This window comes from Calidris pugnax, unplaced genomic scaffold (assembly GCF_001431845.1).
Source record: "Calidris pugnax isolate Ruff unplaced genomic scaffold, ASM143184v1 scaffold127, whole genome shotgun sequence".
Lineage (NCBI taxonomy): Eukaryota > Metazoa > Chordata > Aves > Charadriiformes > Scolopacidae > Calidris > Calidris pugnax.
The window spans coordinates 700,697-715,939 of NW_015090883.1; the positions used below are offsets into that span (position 1 = coordinate 700,697).

The 15,243-nt window shown below is 39.5% G+C and overlaps 1 protein-coding gene across 1 annotated transcript in view; it reads left to right on the top strand.

The window, feature by feature from the left end:
- Positions 1-388: 388 nt before the first annotated feature.
- Positions 389-15,243, top strand: part of PELI2 (pellino E3 ubiquitin protein ligase family member 2) — a 46,883-nt gene continuing 32,028 nt past the window's right edge. Inside the window, exons 1-2 of the mRNA XM_014947007.1 lie at positions 389-413; positions 572-723. Coding sequence (XP_014802493.1) covers positions 389-413; positions 572-723 — 177 coding nt within the window. The remainder of the gene's footprint in view (positions 414-571; positions 724-15,243) is intronic.

The following is a 15,243-nucleotide window of genomic DNA, read 5'->3' on the forward strand; positions in this document are numbered from 1 at the left end:
TCATTAGCAAGTCTTCTGATACATTCACATAAATTAAAAACACTTGCATGCTCTTTCCTTAATAATAGATGAGGCCTTTAGGATTAGAGTTTAAAATAAAAAGGGAAAAAAAAAAACCAACTAAAACTCCAATGCTAGTAAAATTCCCTTTCACTTAGTTGAACTTGCCCCAAAATTACTTTTTTTGAATTGCCTGTGTTCTTCCTCTTGTCTTCTCCATTCCTGCATGAGATGTGAAAAGAGTTTGGTAGGATAAAGACATTTTTAAAACTCCCCATGTGCTGAAATGACAGGAAAGACTTAGGATCTCCCAAATTCCTTTAATTCTAGAGTTGAAGTATTTTTCTGTGGCTGAATGGTATTTCATTTGGAGCTGATGACCGTGTAAATGATGAGTAAAATTTCAACCACTGGTAGGGAAAGAATGTTTGAGTGCTCATAATTCGGGAAACAAACTTTAACATGGTTGTGTTGCACGGTCAAAACCAAAGAAAGTATTTGATGACATCAGGTTATTGTGACCAAATTGCTGCTCTTTCCTGTATTCCAATTTGATGGTCTTTTATGCCAGACTTTTTTTTGTTTAATTTTAGGTATAATGGATCCCTCCCTAATGGTGACAGAGGACGCAGGAAAAGCAGATTTGCCCTTTATAAGCGACCTAAGGCAAATGGAGTTAAGCCCAGCACCGTTCACGTGATTTCTACTCCTCAAGCATCGAAGGTATGTGGCAGTGGGGCAAATCCTGTTTTTCTGATGATCCTGGGTGGAGAATGACTCTTGTTATTACTGCTGATTTACCTTGCTGCCAGTTCATTCTGTGGTAGCCAGATGTATTTGTTTAAATGAGAAGTCTGCAGTGGATTGTCTTTCTAGGGGTATATATCTTTAATCCACTTACCTGTTTAAAATAGTCTTTAACCTCAGGTATGAGTTAATCTGACCTTTCTGTCCCTGTTCAGACAGCTGACTTTGTTAATGCTGATGGCTTTATCTGAGCCATAAAATAGTCACATGATGCAAATACAAGAAGTATTTTAATTTCTTTCTCACTGGAGTGTAAGATTGGTATGTCTCTTCTCAGAAGGATAACTGCAAAGGCATAAAAAACTTAGTGATCCCTCTGGGCCTTTCATTTTTGTTGCTGATAATGATATTGTGTATGTTTTCACTTGAAGTCTAGTGTAGGCGAAGGAGGAAAAGCAGTAAAGTAAATATATTAACATAGTAATATATTAACGTATAGAACTGTCTGGGTTAAAGTTCTGCTGGTGGAACATAATTCAAGCAAAAAAAAGTCATCCTGTCTCTTCTGTCAAACCTTTTTTCCTAGAAGCAAGAAGTGATGAGAGTTCTGGCCAAACAGGAGGGGGACTTTTGCAGTGACAGTCAGAAAAGTGGGTGGTTTGTAAGAGGTGAACATCACTTTTACCAAAAATTATATTTTGGGGCAGGGAGAGAGCATGCACCTGTCTCAGAAATGTGTTGTCTAACTTAGACCAAGCTAAGAATATTTTTTAATACAGAGTACAGGATTGTTTCCTTTTATAATGTATACAATACACAGTATATACCTAAACTTATCAAAATACACAATATCAGAGCTTGTTATTTTTAAAGATTGTATAGGGCCTGCTTAGTGCAGATAAATACATAGTCTCTTGGATTAAAAGTTTCTGCAGATATTTTTCACTGTTTGTATTCTCAAAATGAAAACACTTGTGAGTCAAATCTTCCTGATGAAATCAAGCTTCAAAACAGAATGCCTGTACTATATGCTTATATGTTGGTAACTCTGGTTTGTTGCTTAAAATGTAACATGGAAAAAAGAAAAGTGTTTTCCATAGCTGATGGAAATATACACTGGATAATCTTAAACATTTGGACTGCAGATAGTATTTCAGTATTTGAGTTGCAAAATATTTAAACACCTGGCAGACACCGCAAGGTATCTGGTTAATGTTCATCTGCATTGTTATTGTAGGGCAGATAAAATATGTGTGCTGTACAAATTAGTGCCTGTATAAAGATAGCATAGGGTCTGAGACATTAAAGCCCCTCCTTTGAGGATTTGGATTCAGGTAGACATGTCAGGTTGAATGTATTCTTTTGCACTTTCTCTGAACCCATATAAAAGAGCTTTTGTGTATTTATACTGTTGTCTGGGGCAAGGCTGGTGGCCTGATGCCAGAACAGTGATGCAGTGGATTTCAGTTAGTGCTCTTTCAATGCACAGAAAGGACGTTTACATTTTAAGATGCTTTTGTAGGCTTTTCTGACATGTTAAATAGCAGAGCCTAAATATGTTTTACTAGGGATGGCTTCTGCATACAATTTCTGTAGATGATTCCAGAAACAAAGACTCATAGAGAAAAGTGAGCTGCTTTGTTCTTAGAAAATAATGTGGAACTTGACCTCAAAAGTTTTGTTCTGCTCTCAGCTTTTCAGTCTAACTCTTATTTAAGGAAGATAAAACGGTGGGAGCTTGTGCTACACAGGATATTAACAAGCTTCCTCCCTTTATGGCCTTCCTTCTGACTTCTCAGATCCCGTTCTCTGTTTTGCTTTGCTTGTCTGTCACTGTGTAAACTGGATCTTTGAGTAGAGAGAAACATGTTATTTTCAGAGTACTGATGCTTTTTGGGTGATGAATTCAGCAGAGGTGGGTAAAGCGCTGACTGTCTCCATTTGTTGTGTCTCTGCTGTGGCATGGATGCTTGAATGAGGTACATAGCTGCTTTTGTGCTAATTCTGTTAATGCAGCAGCTCAAGAACTGTAACTGTCACCGATTTTCAGTTAGTGTGTCAGCCTGAAAACTGCAATAGATCCTAAGAGGATGCTTGTCATGTTCCATTTTCCCTGCTATGCAGGTGTCAAGGACAGCTGGAGTAGCAATGGTTTCAGTAGTAAATTTAGCTGAGCTAATTGCATATGAATCAGTGCCTTTTGTTTTTTTTCCACTGGAGTGCTTGTTTTTTGCCACTCTGCCTTCTGGAGGTGCCGAAGAAAATTCAGAATTGTTTGGCCTTCTGAGGGTGTATGGGTATATTTGGGGGAGAAAGCACTGCATGGGGTAATAAGTCTCAAGTTTTCTCAGAGTACTAAAATGTGCATGTATGTTCAATATTAAGCACTTGACTTTAAAACCTATTTTATTAACTCTGTGCTTGGGCACCATTCAGGAAATTTTCTAGTGTCCCCTATTTTACAAAACTGAGACTTTGTTTGAGACAGACGTTTCATTTTCAAAATTAGTGTTACTGTAATAAAGGAAGCTTTAACTCTTGTGCTGTGTCTTTTTTGTGTGTACATGGCAGGGTGGGAGGGGTGTGAGACTGTTCATTACATGTGTGTGACACTTACTCAAGATTTTAATAATGCCCTTTGCTAGGCAAGAGAGATTGTTTCAAAATCTTCAAGTCTTCTTCACAGGAGAGGCCATTCCTTGCATCGACTTGGGTCTTATGGTGAAGAGACAGACTGTTATCAGTCATGATCATATCTGTGAAAACCTTCCTCTGACTACCAAATTGTTAGGTGTAAGTTTACTACTAGCCTATCATGACATAGCTAAGATTGCTGATTTTTATTTTCAAGCTATTAAAGCTATTTAACAGAATCAAAAGTTAGTTGTAATGTTTATTTTGTTTGGTTGAGTTGTCTCAACAGTTGCTTTCATTCACTATAGTTAATGCTATGGAACTCAAGTCTAGGTCTGCTGGTGCTGAGATGATTACAAGGTTTACTTGTGCAGAAATTTTCCAGTGAGTGCTGAACTTCAAGTGAGAGGGGGATGTACCTGGAAATTACAGGATACTACCCTGGAGCTCTAGGTTTTGGGGCAGGGATGTGGGAGGGTTTTTTAGGGGGGTGGGTGGGAATTTTTTTGGTCTGGGGTGTACATGTCCGACAGGTAAAGAGGTGCTTGTAAAAAAACAAAAAAAAATTTAAGGACAGTATGTTTGTCTTAAAGATCTTAAGTAGGTGAGTAATATGCCCTGTCTAAATAAAACTGTATGATCCCAATTTCTGCCAAGAGAAGATGTTCACTTTCCTGTACACATCCAATCGAAGAGTTCAGTGGGCCACTGGGTTATCACTTACTTCATGTGAACACAGGTGGATCTTCATTCCTGTTTCCTCCCCCTCATAGTCATCATTAACTCACTGTTGGAGGTCATTAGTTGGAGTTTTTAATTCTACTGGGAGAGAACTCCCAGTATCCTGTGAGGGGTACTGGCAGCTGGCATTAACAGTGAGGTTACTGGTGACACTAAACACTCAAGTCATGTAATCCCCCATGACTCTAGGTATACATTTAGACTTCTTCCTTGGTTTCTAATTGAAATTACTTCCATTGGTATGAAAGTTAGAAAAATGAAAAAGGAGCTTCATGTGCATTTGAGTTACTGGAAGTATGGCATCAGGAAGAATGAATTGTTGACATTAGCCCTTCGGGATTCCCTGGGATTATTCTGGAAGCATGAATGAATTCTATTGTAACAGCACGTATGGTATTTGAAATCTTCTGAAGTATTGAGTCAGTGGGCAAGAGAATGCAATTAGCAAGCACTAGAAGTACTCCTTTCTTACAAGTGGATGTTGTACTTTGACACCTAAGTGCTTGTATTCTTAATTCTGACTTGATAGAAGATTGCAAATGTCTCTTGAATTGCTGCAGAGTACAAAAAAACTCCCACCTTTAATACCTTTTTAGGGTGCTATGTCTTGGTATTTATTTTGTCTGTCTTTGAGATCAAAATTTTCCTTCGGTTACCTGTGGTAGATAAAGACAACCTATTTTCTCCCCTATGAAATTACTATTTCAAGCTGACGGGGGAAGATCTTAACGACTTGAAGTCCAATTACCTGCCGAGTTGGCTTCTGCTTTATGCTGTCACAACAGCAGCTTGTATAGTCACTGGCTGGGTTCCTGCAGCTCACATCAAGTTTCATGCTGCTACTGGAGAAGAACAAAATGCAGCCATACGAATAATTATTAGGTCGGGGAGAGAGCTGCAATTTGTGCTTTGAGTGATGAGAGAAAATGAAAGTATAGGATTCTTGTGATTAGTTATCTACTGTAGATATTGCATCTGCTTTGACATACTTTGTGAATTTTGAGTAAAAAGACCAGGAATCCTTCTGGCACTGACAGCTTTTTGGTGTTCATTCTGGATGAGAGCTGTGGAGCTCAGCTGCTGTCGGGAGGGAACTGTGTCTGTCAGTGGCTTTTCTCTTTCCTATTGGGCTTATTTATGGTGTAATCAGTTCACGGAGCACTAATTTGTTCTGAAGTAACTTAATCACATAGGTACCTTGAGAGGCCTCAGTTGTGCAGAGGCAGCTTTTTCTTGGCTCACCAGACTAAGCCTGCTTGAATAATAGCTTCCTTGGTGTAGGGTGTCCTTTTCTTTGATTAAATGTGCATCATTTTAACATGCTACATCCCTATCCCCTTTCCCTTGAAATAATAGGGGATGGTTAGACAGAAGAAAATGGTTAGACCAATTTCATTACTGGGGCTTAATAAATAACAACTGTTACTTGGTTTGAAGCTCTCCTTCCTGAGCTTTTGGGACCTATTGAGCAGAATGCATGTCAAAGGTTTTGGAAAATCGCTTTACAGTGTTTTCTAACAAAACCCAGATGTTTGGTGAAGGAAGGGGAATTAAAAATTGCTGAGGACTACAACAGTTATTTTTTTATGACTTAACATTGTTTTTTGTTTTCATGCTCTCCCTTCAGAGGGTAGACAGAAGATCAAAAAGTGCTTTCCTTGTAAACTCTGTTTAAACTACATCTGCTATAAATCAATATTTAGAGCGGATTCTACTTGAATTTGAGTGCCCTTTGAAAGCAGAGGAAGGTGCAGCAATCACCAGGGCTAGTGTTAAGAAGCTGGGGAGCACTGTATTTCCCCAAATGCCTTCAGTTCACTTCCCACCACTGAATAGTATCTATCGGTCTGCAACTTCCTGTTACCAAAGCATATCCTTGAAATGTTACTAGTAACTAGTGTTGAAAGGCCTTATGTGTATTCTCACAAATAATGAGGATTTCATCCTTGAATTTATCAAGCATGAGTTAAAAAGAACTCGTAATCAAGGGAGGCAAATACTGTATCATTCTTGAGGAGGCACATCGAACATAAGGACCTTGAGGATGGCACTAATCTATACATTTTGAGAAGTTCAGCCCATTTGGCAGGAAAGTGAAAATTTTTAGTGTCCTAAGCTGAACTACCTTCATTACAAGACTAAAAATCACACCCACAGGTCAAGAAGACCCTTGCCCAGGTGAAGACCCTTCCCTTGAGCATGTATGGTGTAATTGTATGTAAATTACTAACCAATCAAATATAGGTAGGAGGTACTAATATTATAATGATGTTGTAAAATGTGTATAAAAATCATATGGAGAGTTCTTATGGGTGTGCTTGATTCGTGGAAACCACCCGAGCACCCAGCCTTGCTTTTGCAAACTCTAAAATAAATAATCAATGTTTTTTCCTGGCATGTGAGATTGGCTGTTGCACAGTGAGTAATGGATCCGACTTTTCAGCCAACATTCTTTTAACCTGTCAGAAATAACCCAGAGGAGTTAAGTCTTTTGGAAATGGAGAACTAGGGGAAGTAGAGACTGTATCTCAGCTGAGTTTAAAATGCTATAGTTAAGGTCACATGCTGCAAACCTTTGCTGCCCATCAGGGAATGTCCTCAATTGTTCGTGCCACTCGAAAAGCTGCAGGTAGGATTTGTACTGCAGGTAGCAGAGCCACTCATTGCACTGAAAGGTAACAATTTTACTGCTTTAGTTTCATGTAGGAAGACTTGTTAAAAACTGCCTTCTTTCAATTTGACTGATTTCTGCATGTTTCCCCACCATTCCTCTGTATTTATAGTGGAAATTTTGGACCACCTAATGTAGCGGTGCTGCTCTCTTCTGCCCTGTTACACCTTTACTCTGTTTGGACTCTTCATTGGCTGGAATGGATCTGGTCTTAGAAGTGCATGTCTGCTGAGAGCTTGGCTGGTCTGAGCTTCCTAAAAGTTAGGAGAAAACCTGAAACTGGTTTCAGATCAAATGAAGCTGCATGGACGTGGAGTGCCATGTTTCTGCCTGCGTGGTCCTCCTGCCTTCTGAACTTGCTGTTGAGGGTAACACATCAGGTACAAGTTGGCATTTCTAAGTGAGAGCCTCCCTAGAATATTAAACAGTGATGACAATCTGCTCTTGTGTTCCAGGTGTTTGGGTGGGCTGTGCTGCAGGAGCACAATTATGAACAGCCTTATGACTACAGAGGCTCATATGTAACTGTTAAAAGAATCTGGGACTGTTAGCACTTTACAATACAGGAATTCTTAGCTAATGTTTTGGAAACATGCTTCATCACCTCTGTCATGGGGGGCACTTTGCACAAGTCTGGTGTGACTTTCATGTTAGCTTTGAACTGCAAAGGCCCTGTAGAGAGAGAGACAGCTGGATTTTAGCCTGTACAGAATGTAGTTTTATAGCACATGTGACAGAGAGCCTGTCCTTGACTGAGATGTGTAGCACAGAACTGAACACAGATGTCCTGGCACTGCTGAAGAGGCGTAAGGCAGTGTGCATCTTATTCTTGTGTTACCCTCTCTCAGTGAAATGAAAGGTTCTTGGAGTACTTGTTGCTAATGTTATGTATACAGGTTGCTTCTTGCTCAAAAGAAAATGTGGTGACAAAAGGAACATATAACTAATGATGTATGTGTTTTTCCTGTTACCTCAAACTGTAACAGCCAAACAAAATTGTCTTAAATAAATGGAATGCTGTGTTTTGGAAAAACCAGGTAGCATATACTCAGCCACAGCAGTGCGGAACAGCTTTTCTGGAACAGAGGAGCTGGAACTGCATCAAAGAGTAGATGAGACTCCTATGCTCTGAGGCTTTGTTGAGAGGGGTGATTATTTTGAAAACACAGAAAGCAATTCAAGCTTCATGGGCCAACAGTAAGTTTTCAAAGAAACAAACAGCTGCTATTCCTGTTTTACAAATTAGAAAATACTTATTTTCCAGAGTGCTTAGACATTTTGTTGATGGAAAGAACAAAATCTAAATATTTCTCTTCTTGGGAGACGTTTATGACTACATCTGCAAAACAAGTAATTTTAACTGTTCCCGAAGTGAAATGCTAGAGGGGTGACTGACTTGAGAGACTGCGAGATTCCTCTTTCCACTGTTTGTAGGTCTCTTGTCTGAGACATTTATACTTGCTTTTAGATGCAGGGCTACTTTGTTTCGGGGTCTTGCTGTCTTGCTCCTGCTCAACACCAAAGACCTCGCAAAGTTTTTTAGGAGAAAACAGGAAGTACTCTTTCAGGATAATCTCTTTTGAAGGGATGTATCCCCAGCTAAGTGTTTATGGTGATGCTTCATTTGCTGAATGTTCTAAGCTCTTTAGATCTGCATGTAGACATTTTTTGTTACCTGTTTGGTGTTCGTAGGAGCAATTCAGAATTATTTAGTACTGTGGGTTTGCTTCTACAAGATCATTATCTTTTTTTGATCATCTCATGGGCTGTCCTTCCATAACAACAAGCTTGTCTAGCCATTGGATCTACATTAGAGCTTGTACTTACATGACCCCCAATTCAAAGACCGCGTATGCTGTGTACAGACTTGTCTTTAAATTCTGCATATGTCTTTTGTCCATAGTGATTCTGCCAGTACTTCAGGAAGTTCTGGACTCTGTAGATGCCTGGTGTGAGATAATGAGTGTGGTAATATACACTTTGGCCTTCTAATTTCAGTAACAGCAGATGCCTATCGCTTCAACTTAAGGAAGCTCATTAAAGGCCCGTCATTGCCAACTTGCTTGGTTGTACAGTACTCAGTTTTCCTCCAGTTCCGTATCAGTGTGGGCTCAGAGTGATCTCTCCTGCTCTTGAGTGCATCACAGTCAGGATGTTTTCTCCTCTGCTTTTTGATATTGGGAGCAAGGAGGGGGTATCAGTCCCTGTCAAACTGAAAAACTCTGGATTTGGTGCACTGATTCCCATTTGCATATTCCTCCTGAAATTCCTCACTCCATTGACCACCGGCCTGGCATTTGACAGGTTAGTCATGAGAATGGGACCAAGGTCTTAACAGTGATCGGGATCATCCAGAAGTGTTGCGTGCTCAGCCTTGGATGTTGACAGCTACCACTTTTGTGGTTCCAGAGATTTGCCTGGGAACTGTTCCTGTTTTCTAGGTTTATGATACTGAGACATAATTTCTTTCTCTTTTGCCCTAACCCAGGTTAAGGAAAAGGAAAGCTAACATGGGTTTAACTTCTATTTATTTAGTTTTGTTTCATGGCTCCCATGTGACCAAAGGAGCTTTGGTTCTGAGGCCTGTTCTGTACATACCTGTAGCTGCACAATTCTGTTCCTCCTGCCAGACTTCTCAACTGATTGGAGGCTTAGATGACGAAGCACTTGCAGTTTGAATAACTCCTGTGTCTATAACAGCACTGTTCAGCTTCAGTGAGGGATTTTGTTCTCAAGCAGAGGAATTTGAAAGGAACTGGAACTTTCCTGGCGATATAAAGCATTCCTGCAGATTGGTTCAGCTCCTGAGGTTGGTGTTAGTTACATGTCACCGGTGTAACGCAACGCTATTGCTGAAATATCTAGATGTTGTATTCAGAAAAAGCTGTGCTTCACTTAAGTATGGACTCGGGAGGCTTTTTGCCACACCTGGGTCTTTGGTTGGTTCTCCTTGGAGTCCCTTGCTGTAAGGGTGGATGTATGCTGATCATAACCAACCAATCTCTGTCTTTGAAGCTCTTTCCTTCACAGTATTTTAACTGTGCATCTGTTTAACATACAGTCTCCTCCTGAGTCCCGATTTCCAGAAGAGGTAATTAAGGAGTTCACATGGTTGAAAAAAAGTGAGGGAGAGGTGCATTTTTGTGCTTGAGGTTTTAGTGAGTGTCATTAAAGCAAAACTGTTTATCTGTATTTCACGAATAAAAAAAAGTGCATGAATGGTGAAAAAATTGTCAAAAATTATGGGTTGATTTCTCTAGTTTGCACATTTGATGGCACTGTATCCAAGAAATACTAGTTTTGAATTTTCTACGAAGTGCATTTGGAGGGGATAGGAAACAGGACAGTGACTGCACACCCACAAAATCTGGAAGAAGGACTGAAAGGACCTTTGGGGGTCTTTGTGGATTACTTTTGACTTTTAGCCTTTGCAGTAATTATCATTATATTAGACAATAGACTAGTGTGTAAAATATGTAGAAATTTTGCCTCCTCCCTGTTCTTTTTATGCTAGCATTTGGTTTTCCATCCAGTTTTCTCCCTGCTTCAGCCCACCAAAGAATCTTCCACTGCTAAAAGTCTGCAGTAAGGCAGTGCCTTGGTGGTCCAGGTGGGAGGCAGGCAGGAACAAAGCTGACCTCCCTTCAGCTTGGGCAGCTGCTCTTATTTTGTTCCAAATGAAAAGCTGGCCTTGGAAAGCTGGATTGCGAAACTTCTAATAGCTCATAAAGTGTTTTTCCTAACTTATCCCTCCCCCTCAAAGCTTTCTCAAATCTTACTGTTTGGTGTTTTGTCACAAAAATTGACTCCATTGCTGCTTGAGTGTAATAAATAAACTGTAAGTCAAAACAAAATTTTTGCAATTTTTTGCAGGAGACAGCCTATGTTAAATATCTTAAAATATCACTCTGTGATCTTGACTGTTACTGGGAAGGTCTAACGCTAGTTTCCTTGGTTAAAAATATCTTGGTTATTTAATGTTGTATCTTAGTATCTCAGTACTGGAGTAGCAGATACTGCTGGAGTTGAGAGTGTTACTGTCTCATTGTGTGATGCATATAAAACAAAACAGGACTCTTCCTGAGGAGCTTTTTTATTCCTGGAAATAATAGAAAAGGATTTTGTAAGGGAAAGAAGTTGAGTATCTGTTAAGTTCCTTTGGATATGTGAATTTTCTTAAGGTCTCAAGTAGATTGTGAAAAGATCAGACTATTGAGTTAAGGTGGGCTCATTCTTTACTCTAATTCAAATCTTTTCCAGAAGTGTTTTTGTCAAATACCTATGTAGTGTACATACTTAGATGATGCCACATATGTTTTTCTAAACTGTTCTTTATGGCTTTTGCTGTGGAAATATTTTAGGGATTGGGGGGAGAGGGGAGCATTACAATCATTCTTTAAAGAATGCTGGAATTTTTTGACAAAGTATTTGAAGCTTTAGATCAGTGGATATAAAATTTGTTACAGTAAAATTTGTGTATAGAGTTCATTAAATAACTTTAAACAGGAGTATATGTTCTGTATCTTGTACTTTGTTCCAATATTGGATTTTGGACAACTACTTATTTACAGTCCCTTATTAAAACCCTCTGGCAGAACGCTTTTGTTCGTCTTTGCTGTGGGGTTTAATTCCAGACCTTCAAGACCAGAAGGTTTTCTCCTGGGGAGTGGGTGTGAGGAACATCCCCAAATCCTGACAGATCAGCATGTACCTCCCCTGCAAACATCCTCTGTAACATCCAAGCTTTATTTCTAATCCCTAGCGCTCTAGGATTAATCTCCCTTTATACCAGTATCTGCATACTTCTGCTGCCCTGCCTGCTGTTGCCTTAGCTCTAGTTTTCCTCATTTTTGTAAACTCTTGATGTAATGTCTAATGCTTTGGGAAGTCGACATTTGGGTGATGGTGAGGCAGTGACATTATTGTATCGCTTGATTCCATCATCTTAAGGAGGGATTCCCCTTCCTGCATTCTCTTTCTCTCTCCAGATGAAGATGCTAAGATGAAAATGTAGGGCTCTGATTTTACTCTGTGACTGCGTGAGTAAGCACTCAGGAATTCTGTGTAGAAAATACTCTGATTAAACTTTAGCCATAATGATAAATAAAAATACATGTATGCATACCAAATACAGATGACAAGGGAATGCCATATAGTGTGGCAGTGTGACTGTACTGAGGTTTTTTTCACACTGAAGTAGTAATTTGTTTTACTTGGTGGCAGTGAAGGCAACCACATACAGCCTTAAAAGCACCAAACTACTTTGAAACATGAGTGTAGAGGCAGCCTCCTAGGTCAGAGGTTGGATGACTTCAAACGAATCTCTCAAAAGGAGATGATTTTGGAATGTAACAAACAGTACCTGTGCCTCAGGTAGGATTGTGGGCTATGCAAATGCTGAGAGATGATAGTTCTGCCTCAACAAGCAACCACTGCAGCTTTCACAAAGCAGTAATCCTTTCTGTTCTAGTGTTTGCCATGGAATGCTCAGCTGCAGTGTTGATGGCAGGGTATTAATGCAAATTAGACAACTTCTGATAGCCAAATAGTCTTGCTTCCAGCTGTAAGTGTAACAGTCCTGCCTACAATTGCTCTGAATAAGCTGTTTTGCACTCGATAAAAACAAAACACCACAACAGTGCTCAAAGGTGGATGCAGGGGAGCTGGCCCATCACTTTGGCAGCTGAGCTGTTTCTGCAGCTCTTCCTTGTGGAGGTCATTGAAAGGAGCATCAGGGCCATTAAGGCTGGGCTTGAGTCTGAGACTGACACCTGTGTCGACACACTTGTGAACACGCTTTGCTCTCACACTTTGCACGTGTGAAGATGCTGAAGCCTTGTCTGTGTAGGTTTAGTCTATATGTCAGTGGAGTCTAGAAGGCAGCTCAGCTGAGCAGCATGTTTTAGAGCAAACTGATTTGATCAAGGCTCCATGGAGTAAGTAGTAGCTTAGGCATGTGTACAGTGGGTCATAGCAATTTAGATTATCTTAATTACTGGTTTAATGCCAACTGAAGATGACTCCAGAAGGAACTCTAGCAAGTTTGGGTACAGTGGATGTTTGAGGTTTTGGGATCCTCATGCAATCTGTTGTCCTTCAGTAAGTTTTCTGCCAAACACTCGGAGTGTCTGCGGAGTCATTTTATTTTTTCTGTATGCCTGCCAAGACTCAGTCTTTGTTTTGAAGTCAGGGAAGTCTTCTGCAAGGAAATGTCATACTCAGAATTATTTGTTAATTGTGCTTTGCTCTGCTCATATTTAGGGCTGGCTTCTAGCCCTGAATGCTCTGTCTTAAAGGCAGTACTTTCTTGGCTTTCACTTGCCAACTTGTGAATTGAGTTGTTAGTACTAGTAAAAGTTTGTAAATTGCAGACACCTCAACTCTGTCTGATCAGCCCATTCAGCGTTTAAGGATTGCCTCAGCCTCAGGTTTCTCAGGCTTGGTTAACAGGAAGGAGAGAGCACTTAATAACACTTGTTACGGGTACATAATTTCTCTTCCTTTATCATTTGTAAACTTTTCCTGTTGTGTATCAATATGTACTTGAAGAATAATGAAGATAAAAATAGATTTTCTTTAAAATGGAAAAAATCCTTCATCAAATATTAAGGACTCACAGCCTCATCTCAGTGACTGGCCAAAGTCTTCACATTAATTTGACATGATGGTTTACTACTTATGCACTTTCTTTATTTTTGGGTTTGGTTTTTTTCGTTTATGCATTGGTCTAGATGCCCCACTCTAGTTACTGAAATAGATGACTAGTGTTAAAGGAAATATAGACACTATTGGGGGAGAGGGTGAGGGGTGGCATACAATTTATTGTTGTGACCCTTTTTCATGAAGCATCTCAGGCACATTTAAACCTGTTTTTTAATTTATGATCGTGCCTTGTAGTAGTTCTGTATTTATAGTTTGTTACACTGAGTGTATGTTTTGCCTCACATTGGAGGGAAAACACCTTGCCTTTAAAATAGGTATTGTGGTTATATTAAATTGCATTTGGCACAAACTAAGATTGATACCTTTCTGGGGCAGGTTGTCTTCTCAAGTATGCAGTTTGGCTGGCTGTATGTGTAAACAGAGTGAAGACTTGCTCTCTGATGTGGTATTTTCGGTGAATTACTTACTGCAACGTTGTTAGGTTAGGAGTTAGTTCCTAAATTTGCCAAGATTTTAAAGCATTAAAAATTGTGGCTGAAGGAGTTGCATTAAACTCTTGAATAGTTGACCTAGAGGATTGGGCTGTGACATAGTTCTGGAAGAACGTATTCAAATAACATTTTGTGAGAAATGACATACAATGTGGAAGTAAGCTGATAAATAGCTTGCAGTTTGTCTTTTTTCCCTTGTGCATAATCTCCTGTGCATCTATAAAACATACCTTGAAGTGGGCCTTTGATTTAATGAATTGGTTTGAAAGGATGGGTTGAAGCCCTTCAGTAGTTAGTCTCCTTCCCAACACCCTTCCCCTCTCCCATCCCCTGCCCGTTACCCATCTTGTGCTGCTCCTCTTCTGGCACTGGGGAGTAAGGGACACCAGGACTTTTGAGGTTGGTGGGTTGTTTTTTTTTCTAGTTGGCCTGTGAGAGGTATCAGTGAGATGCTTTTGAGCTTTTTAGAAAAACATTGCTGAACATTTTGGAAAGAGAAATGTTAAAACTGTACTCATGGGGTTTTTTAAGGAGAATTTTCCTTCTCGTTTTGCATTTAATATACAAAACATATATGCAGTGTGCTTAGCACTCACTACTGTTGTAGATCCTTGTTCCTACTGGAATACATAAAATAAAAATAGTCCAGTATGCTCAGGAACTGTAAGACTTGATGTGCCCCAGTTTTCATTCGTACCTCTAACACTTGCACTGTGTTGATCCATCGTTCTGTGTTGTAGAGGATTTTTTGGTGTTTTTTTTTTTTCCTTTTGGGCTGGCAAAATGAGAAACTTGTTTTTGCCATAGCACGTTTCTTTCCCTGTCTCTGAACACAGATGATGTCAGTGTAGCAAGGAAAGGGAGAGGATGTGTTGACAGAATATTCACATACAGCGTTAGATCTGGAAAAGATATTCTAATAATCTGAAATGTAGAACTACAAATTGTTCTCTTAATCATTTCTTTTAAATGCCCATGTTCATGAAAGTAGTTGAGAACACTGCCAGTTCTGGCTTAAATCCTAAAATCTTTTTTGAATCCTGGTTTTGAATTTTCATGAATAAATAGGCCTTAACTTTGTCAAGTGGGAAATTGTAGGATTTCATTTCATTGCTGTTCATGTTTCTGTGAAGGGGAATCTTGGAGTAATAAACATGCTTCTATAATTAGAATATTAGTTACACTAGATTATCTCTTCGTTTGACTATTTCATACTGAAAATCAGTACTTTATCTGCTTTGCTAAGTGAGATGCACAGAGGCAAGCATTAAAAATTACATGTTACAGTTGACTTCA